A 17,503-nucleotide genomic window follows, 5' to 3' on the forward strand; every position below is an offset into this window, starting at 1 on the left:
ACGATCGGATTAGCAAGCAAATGCACCAATGATTTAACCCAATCTGAAAAGGTTTACAAGCGGACCGGGAAGACCGACGCACGTAAAGTTCAGACGAAATATGAAAATCTAATCATTTCAGATGCAAATGAGCACGAAGCTCACAACTGGCTTTCTTAAACAAACACAAGCCACTTTACCGCTGCGAGTGACGGCATGGAAGTCCTGCACGCAACCCCAGCATTCCAGTGTCCATGACCAGCATGGCTCTGAAATTCAGGTGACTAAATAACACAAACACTCTCCCTTCCTAATCCTAACGGGATATCGTTTCTTGCACCAATGCTGACTGATCCTATGTTGACTGACTAAAACTAGTACTTATTGTTTATTGCACTGATTGTTGTCTGTTATAGAGCTTGTATGCATTTAGCACTTCTAAGCGTCAGCCCTGATCCCTGTATTTCAACAGCATGGTAGTTCACTGGTACCTTGGAGTCTGACCTACTGTACTGGCTAGGATGTATTCTATGAGTACATGACAAACCACTGGATAAGAGCGTCTGCCAAATGCCATAAATGTAATCTGAAGCGTGACGTTTCACTGGGGACTGGTTAATGTTTGGTTGATTTAATCTGTTTGAGTCATGCTTGAGGGAAGCCTGAATTGCAGGGATTCCTGGAAAGAGTCGGTGCAGCCAACACAAGCAGCTAAGCTCTTGGCACACACTAAGACTTTGTGGGAGACACACGTGCCATGTAAAGTACACACCAGTGTCTCACTTCCTTTTGGGCTTACATAATTACATAATGAATTACATAAATAAAACTTGACAGAGCCATTTTCTTCTGCATAGTATCCTACTTAGGATAAATATATTCTTACATTGTTTTTATTGTTATTATTTTTAATAATATTGATTTTCATTGTCATCATGAGAGTTCAGATGAAAGAATACTATGTAGTGTAATTAGAATATACACGTTTAACCTAAAACAGTTTGCTCAGTGAACACATTCATTTGGGCTAAGCTCTGCCACATGATTAACTGGACAATCAGGTTTATGTGCAGGTTTATATGCATCACTTTCCGCAAACTGGCAGCAGTGGCTTTTTAATAACTATAAAACCATCTCTGTGAAATTAATCCTGCGGAGGGTGTTTGAATGTGGCATTTAAGGAGATACAAACTCTAATTTTGTCATGGTAAGACAGCCAGTGTGTGGTAGAAATGGTCTCGGAGCAGAAGGCAGTGCAATGGGTACATCTGAATAACAAAACTCCGATTCCCTAAACACTCTCGCGCCATCTCACCACATTTTGCTAATTGTCCACGCCGCTGAAACATTTGTTTTCAACATTTGTTTGCATTTGCGCCCGGTCCTGCGGGACAGAGCCTCGTCCCGCAGGGCCTCGGTGGGAGCGGGGCACACCTGTTGCTGGAGAGGTACTGGCCGATCTTCTCCTGGTTGTTCCACAGAAGGCGGTGCAGGGCCAGCACATTGCCGTCGCTGATGAAGGACAGACTGTGGTTGACCGAGTCACTGGCAGGACAGTCTGAAGCAATGTCCAGGAAGAACCTGAGGAACGGAGGCAATGACTGGCTTCTAAAAACACACGCACACAAATGCACCCGTGCACATATACGCGCACGCGCATACACGGCTCCCTGCTTTGTATGCGCCTACGTGGTGATAGTAAAATGGCAGGACATTTGACCAATTCAATTTGCAGTTTTCACTACGGGGGCTGGCCTATAGCATCCTGACTCTGATCAGTGTTCTGAAGAAGGGGCTATGGCATTATTAATAAAACACCACTGTCTGCGTACACAGGACCTTAGCCAGCTAACTTTGAATGGTGACTACAAGTGAGGCATATTGTGGCATATCTAATCCAAAAGACGTCTTTGTGGTTCCCCTTAACTAAAAATCTCACCGTGATTCAGTGAGGTCCCATAACTCCAGTTATAAATCCATTTACAACTCCACTTATTGTTGCCTGGTATAGAGCCATTATGCATTTCACACTCCTAGGCATCATCGTGGATCCCTGTGTTGTAACAATATTCTAGTTCATTGTACTCTGACCTACTGTACTGGCTAGGATGTATTCTATGAGTAAATGACAAAGCACTTCTGTAAGTCACTTTCAATAAGAGCATCTGCCAAATGACGTAAATGTAAATCTAGCCAGCAAAGAAAACCAGTATGTACATAGTTTAAAACTATAGTTGGCAGTCCTGTCTAGCCACAAGCCTGCAGCACACACACACCACTTTTATAAGTTGTAGTTGTATTATTTGCTTTTTTAAGGGGGGAGATACAGAACTGTATGCAAATAAATACCAATAGGTAGAAACTTCTGTAGCCTTAAAAACCGGATCAGGTGTTTTTGATTAAGCTTGGAACTAATAATAACAATAATAACAATAATAGATTCGATTTATAATGCATCTATCCATCTTAAGCCCAAAGCACTACAAACCAACAATCGAGACAACAAAATACAAAATATCAAAGATCCTTGGAGGCCAAACTACAAAGATGAGTTTTGCGTATCTTTTTTTAAACTGTCAAAAGTAGGGGAGTTTAGTTGATTAAGAAGGATTATTCCATAATCAGGGTGCTAAACAAAAAAGCTCTGTACTACATCATGTGAATGTGGTCTCTCACTGCGAAGAACAACAAAAAAACAACCCAAAACATAAGTTAATTTGACGTAACCTCTGACCAGATTATGCAAAAAATATGCTTGTGGCATCAGCTAAAGGACAGTGTGGTTTTATATGATAATGTTATGGACACATGACGGCTGCTAGTTTGCAAAAACCTGGCCTTAAAAGTCTTTCCTCTTACCTAATGCTAGAATCATTTTTATGCATGATATACTACACAAATGTTCCATGCTGCACAAACAACCCTTATAGTAATAGTGATTTATATAACAATTGGGTGCCAGTTGTCTGAACAACTCAGATTATAAATCCACACATTATTATTTAGCAAATGCAAGGGAAAAGTTGTTGGGAATGCAAAAAACCCTGACCAGTTATTCCTAATTACATATTCTAACGTCATGTAAACTTTGTCAGAATTCAATCGCTCTCTCTCTCCAACCACATGCATCCAGATACATAAATATTTCAGCACTCTCTGAATATCATGCGCATTTTCAGCTTGGCTTATAGAAAGGTCTATTTCTGCTGTGACAATATCTGGCAACTACCTAAACTCAGATCTTCAGAGCTTATCGGGATTCAAAGACAAGGAAAAAATGTCAAATGTATTTACAAGAAAAACTCAAGAGTTTAGAAACTGAGAACAGGGCGAGAAACGATCCACATACAAGCCAAATCAAGAAATATATCAATAAAAATACATTAACAGACTATATTAGGATAAAGTCCATTAAAAAGCCAAATATACTATAAAAATATCAAATTGGCCACAAAGCCATGAATGTCTTGGCTTGGACATTTTGCAAACAAAAAGCAGAAAATTGTGTCAATGATTAAAAACTCCATGACAAAACACGTGCAGCTAGAAGAAACTCAGAGGCCATTTGTTTCAAATCTCTCCATCCTTGTCAGCTCAAGCAGAACCACTTTACTTTGGAATTTCTAACTGCTGGGAAGTTTCGTTTACAGAACATTAGAGGAAGTTGTCAAAGCTGGTTGCAGACTTTAGGCAAACCTCCAGATAGGGTTCACTGAAAGTAAGCAGCTACTGGACAATACAAGACAGACCTTCTGTTCTGAGAGTTATGACAAATAATCTTAAAAAGGTACCGCTCCAATTAATAAAAAGATTTCAGGTGCTTCAGGGTTGAAATGCTATTTTACAGCAGCATTAAATATAACCCTAACTTGAGCGCTAAGGTTGCAAACTGAAGATGATATCTGTAATTGCTTAAGCACCTCTTTAATAAAATAAACACCAAGACAATTAATATAAGGGTCAAAAAGAAAACCATTTTAAAACACTGGGAGAAATGACTTCTATACAATAAAGTGGACAAAGACAGAGTGATTAAGTACAGTCAAGGGGATTTCACAGCATTTCTGCCATAAAAAGACAGCAAATCAAAGTAACGGCAAAATGTATACCAATTAAGTCTTTTTCTTTGCATTTCTCTATTTTAGGTTTATTTTTATTTAACGTCCCCCCCCCCCCCCCCCAATAAGGTGAAACGTCAAGGATTGTAGTGTGCGTCACTTGCAGGGACTTGTGGGGAGTTCTGGGTGGGTGGGATGCTCGGTACCTTCTGGCCGCATCGAAATTGCTCTTCACGAAGTCGTTGAACGGCCTCATGTACTCCTCCTTCGTGAACAGCACGTGGTTGGCGATGCTCTGCAGGATCTGCGTAAACAACAGGGGTGGCAACAGGCAGACTCGCAAGGGGGTGTCCACGAACGCCCCGAGCCAGCACCCACCCCAACACAACCCCACCCCCAGCCCGAACTCGCTCTCCCACCTTGGACATAAGCTTGAGCCCACGCTCGATCCGGGGAGGGGGCTTCTTGTCCAGGATGCCTGCCTCGTACGGTGAGACGATGGCCGGGTTGATAAAGCGCAGGAACATGGCGCTGCCCACGGCGCCGATGCTGTTCTGGGGGAAGCGCTGGCTCACCACCTGAGACAGGAAACGAAGACAAAAACAAAACCCCTCAAAGACATTATATTAGGATCCGTTAACCAACAACTGACCATTGCACAAGCGGTACACGCTGCGGTTCGACTAAGCAACCGTCAGTCAAGCAACTCTAAAAAGAATTCACGCTTCGGTGTGACTGACAGAAACGTTCGCCGCTACTGTCCTGCGAAAGCGTTAGACGAGAAAAAAGGAAAGCGATGTGGTTGAAGTCAGCTGACGACGTGGTGAGAGATCACCTGTAGCTCTTAGTAGGAAGGTCAAGGTGTCGGGTGGAAATCAGTGCAAGGTAAGCCATTCTGGCAGGACACGAAAGCTCAGTCACGAAAACAAACAAACGAAACAAACACGGTTACCCACAATGCCTTTCTTCCCTCCAAAACCACAGACAGAGAACTTTCCGAAGCGGTGAGCGCACACAAACAGGGGTTGGCGGTGAGGCGCTTTTGTTGGAGGAGGGTCTTTGTAAAGTGCATCAAATGAGAGCATCAGAACGCAGAGAGGAGATTAGTAGGATGATTCCAGCTGATGTCGGCAGTGGAAAAGACGGTTTGTAATAATTTAGTCACCCGAGAGAATGCGGTGGTTTTACTCGATAAGGAGCAGTGCCGAGGGAGGAACCCCACTGAACTTACTGCTTTTTTGCTTTCCTTTTTCTCTTTAAGTGTGGCTTTATTCAGAAGAGAGTGGCATGTAGCCTACAGAACAAAGATGAGCACAAACAGGTCACAGGACTAGCTAGGACAAACACGCACACGTACGTTCAAAGAGAAACAAACGACCATGTCGCGCATGGATCCGAAATAAATACCTGGTCATCTACTGAGCACAACACATCAGTTCTATGATCACTTTAAAATTAAAGGATATTTGACATAAGATTCTCACACACACACACACACACACACACACACACACACACACACACACACACACACACACACTATTAAACCCACACATATAACATTTAATTTACTTTAAGGGGAAAACATGCTACAGACAAACATCGGAGGCAGTGAGACAGACTGCTTGATGTTTTCAGCCCTGTGGCAAAGCACAGATGAACCCTTAGCACGCAGGGCAAACCAGGGGTCGGCATGGTGGGGGGGTGTGGGTGTGGGCGGTGTCCGACCGCCACTCCTGCCATGCCCACCTGGAAGAGGCAGTGACATACGCTCCTCAGCTGCGGCGGGAACTCGCACGAGGAGCTGGTGATGGCCAGGAAGAACCGGCTGGTCATCTGGAGAAGGTTGCGTTGGTTTTCCTCCAAGACCTCGCTGGGTTCCAGTCTGAGGAAATGGGGAAAAAAAATGAGGGGGAGTTGCCGCAAAGTTTCACTTTCAGCCACAGATGACCCCCTGCTCCCCCACACCTCCCGAGGGGAAGGTGAGGTTTTAGGCACATTTTTAGGAACTTTAAGCCCTGTGTGGTCTGGCTGGTCACTGCAGAGATGCTACCTGGTGGGATCCACTTCAAAACTGATCATCTGCCACTCGGGACCCGTGATGACCCCTCGGAGGAGGGGTTCCAGAAGCTTCTGCAGATAAGTAGCACCATAAACCTGGGGGCGGGAGATATGGGGTGAAAAAATCTGTGAGTTTGACAGATGGGCAAAAGGGAAGAGGGAGGAAGAGAGCACAGCAAGAGGTACAGCAAACATTGGAATGACCTGAGCTGCCGTCGCGCTTTGATACCTTAAAGCAAAACGTCATGATTTTACTGGCCAGGCTGTTTCCACGGAAGAGCGTCTGCATGGAGTCAGCCAGTTCCACCTCCTTGGAGAACATATTCCAGAGGAGCTGGTAGAGGAGGTGGCGGGAGTCAAACAGAGTCACCAGGACTCGCGCCAGCTCATCCTGCGGCACAAGCGAAACATCAGGAAGAAATCGGGACATCGAACAGGTACCAGCAAGATGGCCTGCTAGATATCTAGGCCAGGTTCAACTCGCAACAAACACACACAGACACACACACAAATGTATTGTATATTTCTCCAAATATTACATATGCGCATATAGCAAAGCCCATTAAATTAGTGCTGTATAGGACATATTGACTCATATGTTAACTTCTTCTTCTTCTTCTTCTTATTATTATTATTATGTTTAATTTTAGAAAACTGTTTACATTTCTAAAGCTTATTTCATATAACGGTGACATTCTAATTATAACTAAACCATCTCGTTTTGGGAAAATATTCAACAGAACATTTACATGTCCTTAAAAACCGGAATATCTAATATCCCGCCCAAAAAAAATGAAGGTTTTTGCGACTCAGCACGGACCCACTGTGAACAGGGCACTACGTTGGCCAGCGCCATGGCAATAGGAAGTTCCCCCTGGTCGCCCATCATGGTGACGAGCTCCACAAGCCTCTCGAAGCGGTCGGCCAGCACCGTCTCGGCCAGCGTGTCGAACTCCGTGCCCTGCTGCAGGATCTTGGTCAGCACCTCCATGAAGGTGGCTCGTGTCTGCAGGTCTTTGTGGTAGCCCAGACCTGGAGGGGGTCCAGAGAAGGGCAGGGCAGGGAGAAAGACAGACAAGTCTCCGAGCTGGCACGAAGGAACGTTCTCCATAGTCAGCTAGCTCAATGGATAAGTATCCCGATAGCTATCGTAATAACTATGTAGATATAGAACTTTTGTTATCCTGGGGAGACACTGCAAAACAATTCCGTACCACTGCTTTATTTTTAATAATATAAAGCCCAATACTGTTTAACAGGCATAAATAAAATATTCTTATCATTGGACTTCATTATATAGTTCCAAATAAAAACGATTCAAAAGGCTACGATGACCAAAGGTGGAATAAAACCGTAACTCTCACCGATGGAGTGCATGAGGCCGCTGTCCACGTTGGCGTTCAGCAGGTTGGACATGGCGAGCACGGTGCAGTGGCGCAGGGACGCGAGGCGGCGCGACATGCCCCGCTTGCGCCCGCCCACCTGCTGTCCGTCCTCCTCCGCCTCGCTGCAGTCGTTCAGCAGGTTCATGAACAGCGTGAAGTACCTGCAGAGAGGAAGAGGAGGACGATGAAGCCATGGGACCGGTGGGCAGGGTCGGAGGGCAGACGAGGACCTCTAGCGTCGGCCGAACAGCGCGCTCTCGTCCTACGAGGCCGCCGAGCGCCACTACACGGCGCCGCTACTTGTACGCCAACGCCGCCACCTTCTGGACTGTCTACAGCCTGCTCAACGCGAAGGAGTGAGATTAAAGTTACAAGACCAAGCCCAAAATAACCGAAAACCAGTGAGAATCAAGATAAGACATCTCTAGAATCTAGAGTGGGGGAAAAAAACAAAAAACAACAACAACAACAACAACAACATCATCATCATTTTGGTACTATAGCAAAGAACGTGTTGAATGTTTAAAGTGGCATGAAGATGCAGCCATAAGGGAGAAGTGTGTGCAGTTACAGGGACGGGCGCTGTCTTACTTGAGGAAGAGTTGGGACTTGGCCTCCATGAGCTCCACTCCATCTCCCTCCTCGGGCTGGAGGGGCAGACCGGCCAGCAGAGACACGACAGCCTCCATACTGGCCTGGTCCAGATCCCTGACAGATGCAAGAAGCGTCAGAGAGAACACTGGAGATACCGACACCGGCGAGAAAACGTTTTTGCCCCGTGGACACTTTTTTGCCAGGGAACCTGCAATTCCCGCCGTGATCAAGGAACGTACCTGGTCAGGCACTTGACATCGTCATCGGCCGCCTGGTTGGAGGTTCCCATCACCCAGTCCGTCAGATACTCCACCATCTTGTTCCTGAGAGGGAAGCGCGTCAGACCAGGTCCACAGGGACAAGGGCTGGGTAGAGGGTAGTGAAAGCCTCCCCCTCACCTGAACTTCATCTCCTGGCAGAAGGACAGGTCATCTCGTCGCTCCATCATCACCCCAACCAGCTGGCACAGCTTGGTCTTGATCTGGATGGCGCGAACCACGTTCCCAAGGATTCGCACATACCTGGCGAAAGATTGTCCAGACCGGCCTGAGTAAATCTCTATGAAACGGGTCAGCACACGTGACTGCTACCCAAAAATGTCTTCAAAAACGCGGTTCTTTGTAGGGTTCTTCACCTGACCAGATTCAGCATCATGGTCTCAATGCTGGCCTGCCCAAGGTGTTCAGAGCTCCCTTCCGTGTGGTTATCCAACAGGTTCTTCATTATTGCAATGGTCTGCTCTACAAACTGGGTGTTGGTCTCATTGATGGGCACCTGAAAAAGAAAGAGTGGAAGCACCGGTCAGGAGAAGTTGGACTGCGAGGAGTTGAACCGGTACAGTGTTCTCGAGCTCTGCTGTGGTGTGTTAACAATCCCACCGCATTTGCTGCTCTGTGATGGAGGAAGGCTGGAGGTTGCTCACCGGGCCCTGGGCGTCAAAGAACCGACTGATGCTATTCTTCAGCTTGGTGAAGAGCATGGGATAAAGGGCAGGGCTTAGCTCCAGCCCCACCAGGTCCTTCACGTTATTACGGATCTGCAGGCCCTTCTCATGACTGCACACCATGAGCGAGAGCAGGCGGTCCAGGAAGCGGCTGAGGGGCGTCTCGGCGTTGCCCTCACACGAGACCATGGAGATCATGGAGCTCTTGCGTTCGCTCAGGGGCCCCATAGGGGGGCTGTAGGTGGCCGGGCCAGGGGGGTTGCGTTGCTGCAGGCACACCCCGCCCATCGCACATAGGAAGCCCGTCATGTTGATCCATTCCTGAGGGAGGACCGAGGAATCAGGATTGTTTTTCCAACACAACATAACAAGTATGTGTTATGTTTATTCATCAACAGTGTTAAATGTATACAAATGTCCTACCTGACAATCTTCTAGCTTCGTTTTTGGGTGGTTGAGTATTAATTTGGTGGCATGCTCCCATTTTGCATGCGTGTCCTCCCAGGCCTGCAAAAACATTACTATTAAGGCAATTATGCTTATGGTAATTACAAACACAATTAGCATAATATGCATATATTCAAATTGGTACTGCAAATTTCTGAAATCTTTGTTTGCATTTACTTTTAATTGTTTTAAAGGTTTGGGCACATGCTTGTTTTGCGCACGTTTGCTGAGAAAGGCTTGGTTATGCATCGTTTACACTCAGCTCTCTGGAACTTTATGGCATTTTTTTTGACACACACTGTGGGACTGGGCAGGGCACCTCGCTGCAGGTACTGATGTCGCAGTTTCATTTGCAATTTCCTGCCTCCCCCTTCCCAGTTTAACATTTCAACTTAAAAAAAACAACAACATTTCAACTAGTGGCACCAAGAGGAGTGTTAGTCTCAGCTTCTTTCATAAAAGTACTTACATTTATGTTCTGTTTAGAAGAGACAGTTTAGAAACTGAAACGGTGAATGTGGGTCTACCTGACTAACAGACCAAAAAGGGGGAATATGGGAGGGGTTGTCTGGACAAAACACACTTTGTAAAAACAAGACCAATTTTCTGCACATGCATACATGTCAACTTTTTACTATTTTAGAAAAATGAATCCCACGTGTGCATCAGAAATGACATCGATTTCACATTTTCTTCTGCACTGTGCAGAAATCAAGTATGGTTCACTTACAAATTAGCATACACTTCAAGGGTTGCCTGGACATTTGCATGTCACACTACACCACTATTCCAAAGAAGATAATGTAAAGCAGAACTTAAATCATGAAAATGTGGTTTCTGTTGACATACCGAGGGCAGACAGGGATTAAGGAGCTGGTTATAACAAAAGGACGCCACGTTGCAGCGAACTGATTTTAAAAAGTAATGGGCTCCAGTCAATGGCTCCGTTACAGGGGAACAGTGGGGGCCTCACCTCAGTGTTACCGGGTGTAGGATGCTCGGTCCTCCTCAGTAAAGCCATCACCCTCTTCTGTAGGGCTGAGCGACCTGGAGGAAAAGAAACACACACACACACACACACACACACACCACACACACACACACACACACACACACACACACACACACACACACACACACACACACACACACACACACACACACACACACACACACACACACACACACCCACCCTTGGGAAAAAAAAGTTGACAGGCAAACAGGTAGCACACAGAGAGAGCTATTGCTGCCCTCTTCTGGACATCCATAATTTCACACTCAATAAGACCTTACCATACAACTGATTTCCTTCCTCCTTTATGTAAGCTTTACAAAAGCATGTGTGTGAACTTCACAAGACGTACCTGTGGCCATCAAGTTGCTGACAGAGGCGAACTCCATGAAGGTATTGTAGTTGGGCAGGACGGTCTGTACTGGCACCTCATCCACGCCGCACCGGACATCGGCCTCTTCGCACAGGTAGCGGAAACAGGACATGGTCACCAGCACAGCTTCCATGTCTGGGCTCCACAGGAACATGTAAAGGCAGACCTCCAGCTTGTCCTGTGCCTGCCGGCAGTTGGAAATGGCGCTACCCACTGTGGCACGCTCCTGTTGTGCAACGAGAGAAGAGGGGGCAGCTCTAAAATGCGGCTCGGTTACAGAGCCAGACAAGTCAGGAGGTCAGAGGACAGGCAGGAGGTCGGAGGGCAGCTCACTTTGTTCCGGAGGAGGAACTTGTTCCTGGAGATGAGAATCTCCCGGAGCCACTTCAGGATCTCGGTGCTGTTTATCAGCTGATGGCCAATCAGCCTCGTGCAGATGGATAAGAGGACCTCGGAGCTAAAGGGCAAAACACACAGGATAAAGTGTTGGGTTAGAAGACCACCACGAAGTTTGGAGTTTGGGCAGGGCTCGGCACCCATCAGGAATCGTTTTGGAAGCAGGTCCTAAATGTGGGCCACCTGAGAAGGCCCACTATGAGTACCATTCAAAACCAGGGAAGAGAATAGGGACTAGGACCCAGTATCCAAATCATCCATTCTTAGGGTTCCCACTCTTCCCACAAACTCCTTGACTTTTCGTCTGACTTTTACTGACCAAGAAATGCTGAATTTCCATGACCAGCATTTGCTGAAGCAGCTCTAAAGTAACCTGTATAAGCATAACTGCCATATTTGTTAGAACTGTCACCGTTTCCTGACAGCAGCAAATGAGACAGACTCTTCTGGCTCCAGCCAGTCCTGCTAATTCCAGCACCCAAATCAAATCAACCAATCAGACCCAGGACGAGTGTCTGACGAAGTGTCGATCACTGCTCGTGCGTGCGCATGCCGTCACTCAGTCAAAACTCGACCAGTAAGCAGCTTCGGGAGCGGCACAAAAGCAGTGGTGGATAAACCACCACCGCCAATTAAAAAAACTGTCTATCTCTGCCTTGCAAGCAATAACTTGCATGACAAAGATAAATCAAGCTACAAAGAAAGAGTTGGACCGAACCCGAGATAAAACGGGGATAAACATCAGCGCGGCTTTTTAGAGGAGGAAAGAGATGCAGGACCAGAAAGGATTCAAAACCGAAGACGAGTTAGCCTTATTTCTGCACGACACGTAACGCTAGCTAACTAAATACCTCGCGTTAATTTTAAATTCGATTATTGAAAAATAAAATTAAGCACAACGCCATGACAGTAATGGCTACAGTAACATCTTTCATTTGAGTGTTGCAGTGGGGCTAACATTAGCTTGTTTCTGATGGAAAATAAATTCAAAAGATGCTACTAACAAAATTCCCTGATATTCCATGATTTGACCCAATGATCCAATCCCCTGACTTTCCATGGTCTGTGACCTGTTCCATGAGGTACTGTAGTATATTCCACTCAGCATTCCCATGCTACCTGATGTCCCAGAAGGTCTCCATGGGAGCGTCTGGATTCCACAGCTCAATGGTCTCGGGTTGATGCAGGACCAACAAAGCCTTCCAAAGACAGAACATGGGGTTATTGTCTAGTAACGTGCCACAACCAAAGCTATGCTGAATTAACCACAATAAAACACAAACAAACAAAAACAACTGTGACCCTAAAGGGCTATGCCTTAACTAATATCCCTCAAAGAATTGTTTTAATTGTTTAGCTTGATATGAGTTTTATTTAACTTCTATATATCTGGACACAACATTTCCCCCTCTGTTCTACATCTTCTTCCGCTTGCCTTGAAGCGGAAGGCTTGGGGGGGGGGGGGGGGTTGCCTCACCTCCATGGCTTCCTGGGAAATGTCGCCCATGTTGGCGAGAGGCACCAGCTGCACGAGGCCTTTGATGAGCTCGGCTGTGCTACTTTGCATCTCCGGGCCCTGCTTGCCTGGGTTCTGGTTTGTAAGGGAGGTGGTACACGCCAGTTACGGTGGGACTTCACATCATCGCTGGCACTGCTAATAACAACGGGAACTATCTGGGCCAACACCTAGTGTGTTCACAGCTAGCTATACTGAATAACAATCCTTTAAATTACTGCAAAAAAACAACCGTTTACTGCAAGTTCTGAATATCATTGAAATAATATGAACATACGAAATCACATAATTCAGGATCTTAACCATCAGATACTAGCACGTAAAACGTAAAAACAAACGTGCTCACGTGTAGCATTAGCTTGGGGTCAGCATGGATGAGCTTGACCAAGGCAAGCAGCAGGTACTTATGACTCCTGATGTCCAGGTCTGTAGTCTTGTCTTTGAACTTACGACTGGTCATCATCTCCTTTATTGTCAGACTCTAGTGATGGGGGGGATTAAAAACCAACTTCATACTAGCAAAAAAAGAAAGATCTTTGCACCTGTTATCCTGATTTCTCAGGCACTAATACAACAGCCGTATTACACCAAGAAATCAATCAACTCACAAAGACCATCAAAACATGGTGGTGTGATGTGCACGCATCAGATTCTTGGACAGCAATGAATGTTCAAATCAAAGTCTAATTAATTTGCATACTACTTTTAAAACAACTGTGTGTGCACACATGCCTCTCCAGAGTCATGTGCTGTGGCGTGCGTTGGTGTCACCAGTCAAGCACAGCTGCGCTCGCTCGCGCAGCTTTGTGTGTGTGTGTGTGTGTGTGTGTGTGTGTGTGTGTGTGTGTGTGCGTGCGCGTCTGTCTCTCACCGGAGTCATGCGCGGAGGTGTGTGTGTGCTGCAGCCCAGTGCTATGCGGCCCAGCGCCTCGGCGAACATGATGCGCAGCTCACCGGAGTAGCAGTACACGGTGTCGATCTTAGGCCACCAGTCCAGCGGGGACTAGAGCAGGAAAGAAGATAGTGAGCCTGTGGCTCCAACGCTCCAACGGCCTCAGCCGCACGCGGGGGACTTACGTTCGTGATGATTCTGTGCAACGAGTTCACCAGTACAAAATGGAAGGTGGGTGGTGATGATGGTGTCAGGCAGACCTGTATGAGGAAAGGAGAACAAACACACACACACACACACACACACACACCTTACAAAGAGACAGATGGAGCAGCAAGGACAACTCTACATCAGTAAGCTTTCCAAAACCTTTTTATGACAAGAAATGTCCTCCGAATGCAGTGCGGTTAACGCCCGTCTCTAACGTTGCAACTTTGCGGTGCTACGCGTGCTCAGAGCTGCTATAGTCCTGGAGGTGCAGTGGGCCGCGCAGACAAAGAGGTGGTGTCGGTATGGCTCCCAAACCTTGAACTGCTGGTTGTTGTGTGGGTTGATGCGGAAGCAGGAGACAAAGCAGTCGATCATCAGGTCCATGTCGGCACTCTGGCTGCCCGCACCACGCGAGAACGGCTTCGCCGGGTTGAACAGGAGCGTCTGCGGGGGATAGACAGCAGGTCAATGACACCTGGGAGCAAAACACACCTCTGACATGGTTAACAGCATGTGAACCTGAGCTGGTTACTTGTTGACTCTGATAAATAATATAAAATCAGCTTTTGGTACAATACATCCATGGCAGGGTGACCATATTCTGGTTCTCAAAAAAGAGAAGGGGGTGGGGGATGACTTTTTTTGGTCCCCCCCCCCCCAAAAAAAAGGACATGTCCAGGAAAATGAGGACGTATGGTCTCCCTAATCTATGGTTATGTGGTTGTTGTGTTTCCCTCACAGGCTCTTATGTGGACTTGCATGTGGCGAGCACTTAATCTAACGACAAACGACTAAACAACATGCACACTGGCTTCTGTGAGGGAACGACACCCAGTCCGAACACCGTGCAACGGCTGGCCAGTGGGGAGATTAGGGGTCACAGACCTTCAGGTCCACCACGATGGACTGCACCAGGAGGAAGATGACGGAGTGATCCTCCCAGTTGATGTAGGTGGAGGCCTTGCAGAGCTTGACGCAGGCGATGGCCGCACTCTCCGTCAGCTGCTTGCCGCTGCCGTGACCGGCCAGAGCTTTGCGCAGATTCTCCAGAAACAGTTTCTGAACGGAGCGAAGAGCAGGGTTCAGCCTTACTTAACCATCCATAGCGTGCTGGGCGCGAGGTGACGTGAAGGTTACGCAAGAGCTAATGGATATTCACAGAACATGGGCTAAATGCACAGAGTCCGAGTGTGTGTGTGTGTGTGTGTGTGTGTGTGTGTGTGTATGTGTGTGTTGTGTTGACCTTGTTGACCCTGGTCTCCTCCACGGGCTCTCGGGACAGCTCCTGTGTGATGCTGGGACTGAGGATGAGGAGAATGATCTGGAGAGGCCAAACAGCAGCCTTCCTCTTCGCACTCTCAGCAAAGCTGTCCACCAGGTCAAAGAGTTTCTCCGCGCAGTCTGACGCGCGCCCACACGGGAGGGAATGCAATTATATGCACTTCATATATAGTTCATACAAACCAAACTATTCAGTAGTGTCACACATGATTAAGACCGAGACAGGTAACAGTCCTCACCGGCCATATCGGTCTGGGGTCTCTGGTACAGCGTTGTAAACTCATCTGGGTAGTTCTCCACCCAATTCCAGAACGCCTTCACGCACACAGGCACGCGCACACACAAACAGTAAATATATGCTCAGGTTTTAAATGACATTATTGGCTCTATTTTTACAGCTTAATAAACAGGAAAGTAAACAGCAGTTCTTGAGCACTTCTCTACTACGTGTCTAGTCACAGTGCGGCTCAGGCAGGACATGCATCTGTTTCACACTGCAATAATCATCTCATTCCCCTCCTTTGTTTTAAAGATACTCAAAAGAGAACAGCAAAAGTAGAAATAAAGTAGATATGGTAGGCATCCCAAGACCCTACCATACCCAACACTCCAGATGATGACCACACGGGAGCCGTTAGCTGCAGCCACCACTTGAGGGCGGCAGAGAGCCCCGAATTAGTCCAACTGATGTCTGGAGGAAGACAAAGTGGCAGGAAGGAACTTGCCTTTTCAAGACTGCAGATGACGCTCAACTGTGCCGGCTTCTTCAGGGCTTTAAATTTGAACACGGTTTCTACAGGAGAGAAGGAAATGTGCTTTTCACACAAACAAGGTCAAATCCCTGGCAGCCAACCTTTACCCGTTCTGCCTTCTTTTTACAAACGCAGACGACAGACACTGTATGGGTACAAAGGGGAATACCATTATGCACATCCTCGACAAAGAGTACGCCCGAGTTTAAACTGGACCCGGCCGGCCTGGTAAAGTCATCTGCAGTGCTGAGCCGTCGTCAGCATTCTGCATTCCAGCAGCAGGACAAACAGCGGACAGCTACCGATAACTGTCCATGAAACACAGTAAAGGGGAAAAAAATAAAATAAAAATCACACACACCTTGCAGGAGTCTTTTGAGCTTGGAGCAGTCCACGTTAATGTAACGGATGAGCTCGATGTCATGGACATCTACCGTGTCCTCCGAACACACCGTCAACTCCTGTAACCTGCAGCCATGGACAATGCAGGTCACTTCACCTTCATTGGCAGCTAAAGCACATACAGTATTTACATTTATGGCATTTAGTTGACGCTTTTATCCAAAGCAACTTAACTACTTGAGCAACTGCGAGTTAAGGGTCTTGCTCAGGGGCCCCAACAGTGGCAATTGGACGACTGTGTGGCTTGAGCCGGCAAACTTGTGAGTACTAGTAGAGTCCAACTCCAGTGCCGTAGCCATACGTTAAGACATGCCGAAGCGGAATTCCAATGCCATTTACAACGATCTTCTACCTAGAACAGTGTGACCAGACAACGCCTGGTGGAGCGAACGTCGCATGAGACCGAACACTGAGCGCGGTGGAGACGGGGCCAGCACCCTCTACAGGCAGAGATCGCATTTCTCTCTGTGTATCCCGTTGGCGGCGGAATGGCCGACGTGAGAGGGCTTGTCGTGCCCGTCTGCGTGAGACTTAGTCCTGACGACCCGCCGCCAGGTGTCCAGGGCCGTGGGCACGTCAGCTGACGGCGAACCCCTCGCATGCTCTGAGCGTGAGACGAGCCAGTCGTCGAACCCGTTACCTTGTGGAGATCCGGCTGAAGACGGCGTTGAAGTTGTTGCAGCTGAGGGAGAAGAGCACCCCTGAGGCAGAGCTGCGCAGCTCTGTGGCATACTGGTTGCCTTCCCTGTACGTGTGGATGAAGTGACAGATCTCTGGAAGCAGCTGTTTCACCAGCATGGTCTCATCCAGACGCATACTGTCCTTCTGTTGCTAGAAAGAGAAAGAAAAACGAGAGACAGTTCTCACAACCAGTGCTGTTCATATTCTGCATACGTTCAACCCAGGACCAGAGGTCCAGCAACCAATAGCCCATCATTTCCATGAGCCAAACTCATTCACGGAGCCAAGCTGCAATCGCAGTGGGACAAGAAGTGAGGTGCGGAAGAGAAGGAGACAGACAAAGTGAGACAAAGCGAGACAGACGGCACAAGTGTGAGAGATTAGTCAGTCTCCGGTCCCAAGGCCCTCTCCTCCTGGTGAAGAACGTGTCGGGGGAGAAGCAGCAGAGGAACGCACAGGAGCCACTTGGTTTGAGTCAGAATGAGGGTCCAGCAGGACGGGGAAGCGTTGATGGTCTCGGG

The 17,503-nt window shown here is 47.3% G+C and overlaps 1 protein-coding gene across 2 annotated transcripts in view; it reads right to left on the reverse strand.

Moving 5' to 3' along the window:
• The window catches only part of nf1b (neurofibromin 1b), a 56,455-nt gene that overhangs the window by 33,412 nt on the left and 5,540 nt on the right, over positions 1-17,503 (reverse strand). For both annotated transcript variants that reach the window (XM_035535820.1, XM_035535819.1), the window contains exons 4-33: positions 16,942-17,132; positions 16,261-16,367; positions 15,873-15,940; positions 15,387-15,462; positions 15,110-15,267; positions 14,752-14,925; positions 14,182-14,310; positions 13,842-13,916; positions 13,636-13,767; positions 13,111-13,245; positions 12,726-12,839; positions 12,368-12,447; positions 11,186-11,309; positions 10,832-11,078; positions 10,441-10,514; positions 9,444-9,527; positions 9,000-9,341; positions 8,712-8,851; positions 8,476-8,598; positions 8,317-8,400; positions 8,075-8,191; positions 7,463-7,644; positions 6,919-7,130; positions 6,328-6,489; positions 6,091-6,194; positions 5,787-5,922; positions 5,269-5,331; positions 4,457-4,615; positions 4,244-4,341; positions 1,414-1,560 (exon numbers count right to left, since the gene is read on the reverse strand). In XM_035535820.1, the coding sequence (XP_035391713.1) occupies positions 1,414-1,560; positions 4,244-4,341; positions 4,457-4,615; positions 5,269-5,331; positions 5,787-5,922; positions 6,091-6,194; positions 6,328-6,489; positions 6,919-7,130; positions 7,463-7,644; positions 8,075-8,191; positions 8,317-8,400; positions 8,476-8,598; positions 8,712-8,851; positions 9,000-9,341; positions 9,444-9,527; positions 10,441-10,514; positions 10,832-11,078; positions 11,186-11,309; positions 12,368-12,447; positions 12,726-12,839; positions 13,111-13,245; positions 13,636-13,767; positions 13,842-13,916; positions 14,182-14,310; positions 14,752-14,925; positions 15,110-15,267; positions 15,387-15,462; positions 15,873-15,940; positions 16,261-16,367; positions 16,942-17,132 (4,037 nt within the window). The remainder of the gene's footprint in view (positions 1-1,413; positions 1,561-4,243; positions 4,342-4,456; positions 4,616-5,268; positions 5,332-5,786; positions 5,923-6,090; positions 6,195-6,327; positions 6,490-6,918; positions 7,131-7,462; positions 7,645-8,074; positions 8,192-8,316; positions 8,401-8,475; positions 8,599-8,711; positions 8,852-8,999; positions 9,342-9,443; positions 9,528-10,440; positions 10,515-10,831; positions 11,079-11,185; positions 11,310-12,367; positions 12,448-12,725; positions 12,840-13,110; positions 13,246-13,635; positions 13,768-13,841; positions 13,917-14,181; positions 14,311-14,751; positions 14,926-15,109; positions 15,268-15,386; positions 15,463-15,872; positions 15,941-16,260; positions 16,368-16,941; positions 17,133-17,503) is intronic.

Source organism: Electrophorus electricus, chromosome 17 (genome assembly GCF_013358815.1).
Source record: "Electrophorus electricus isolate fEleEle1 chromosome 17, fEleEle1.pri, whole genome shotgun sequence".
Lineage (NCBI taxonomy): Eukaryota > Metazoa > Chordata > Actinopteri > Gymnotiformes > Gymnotidae > Electrophorus > Electrophorus electricus.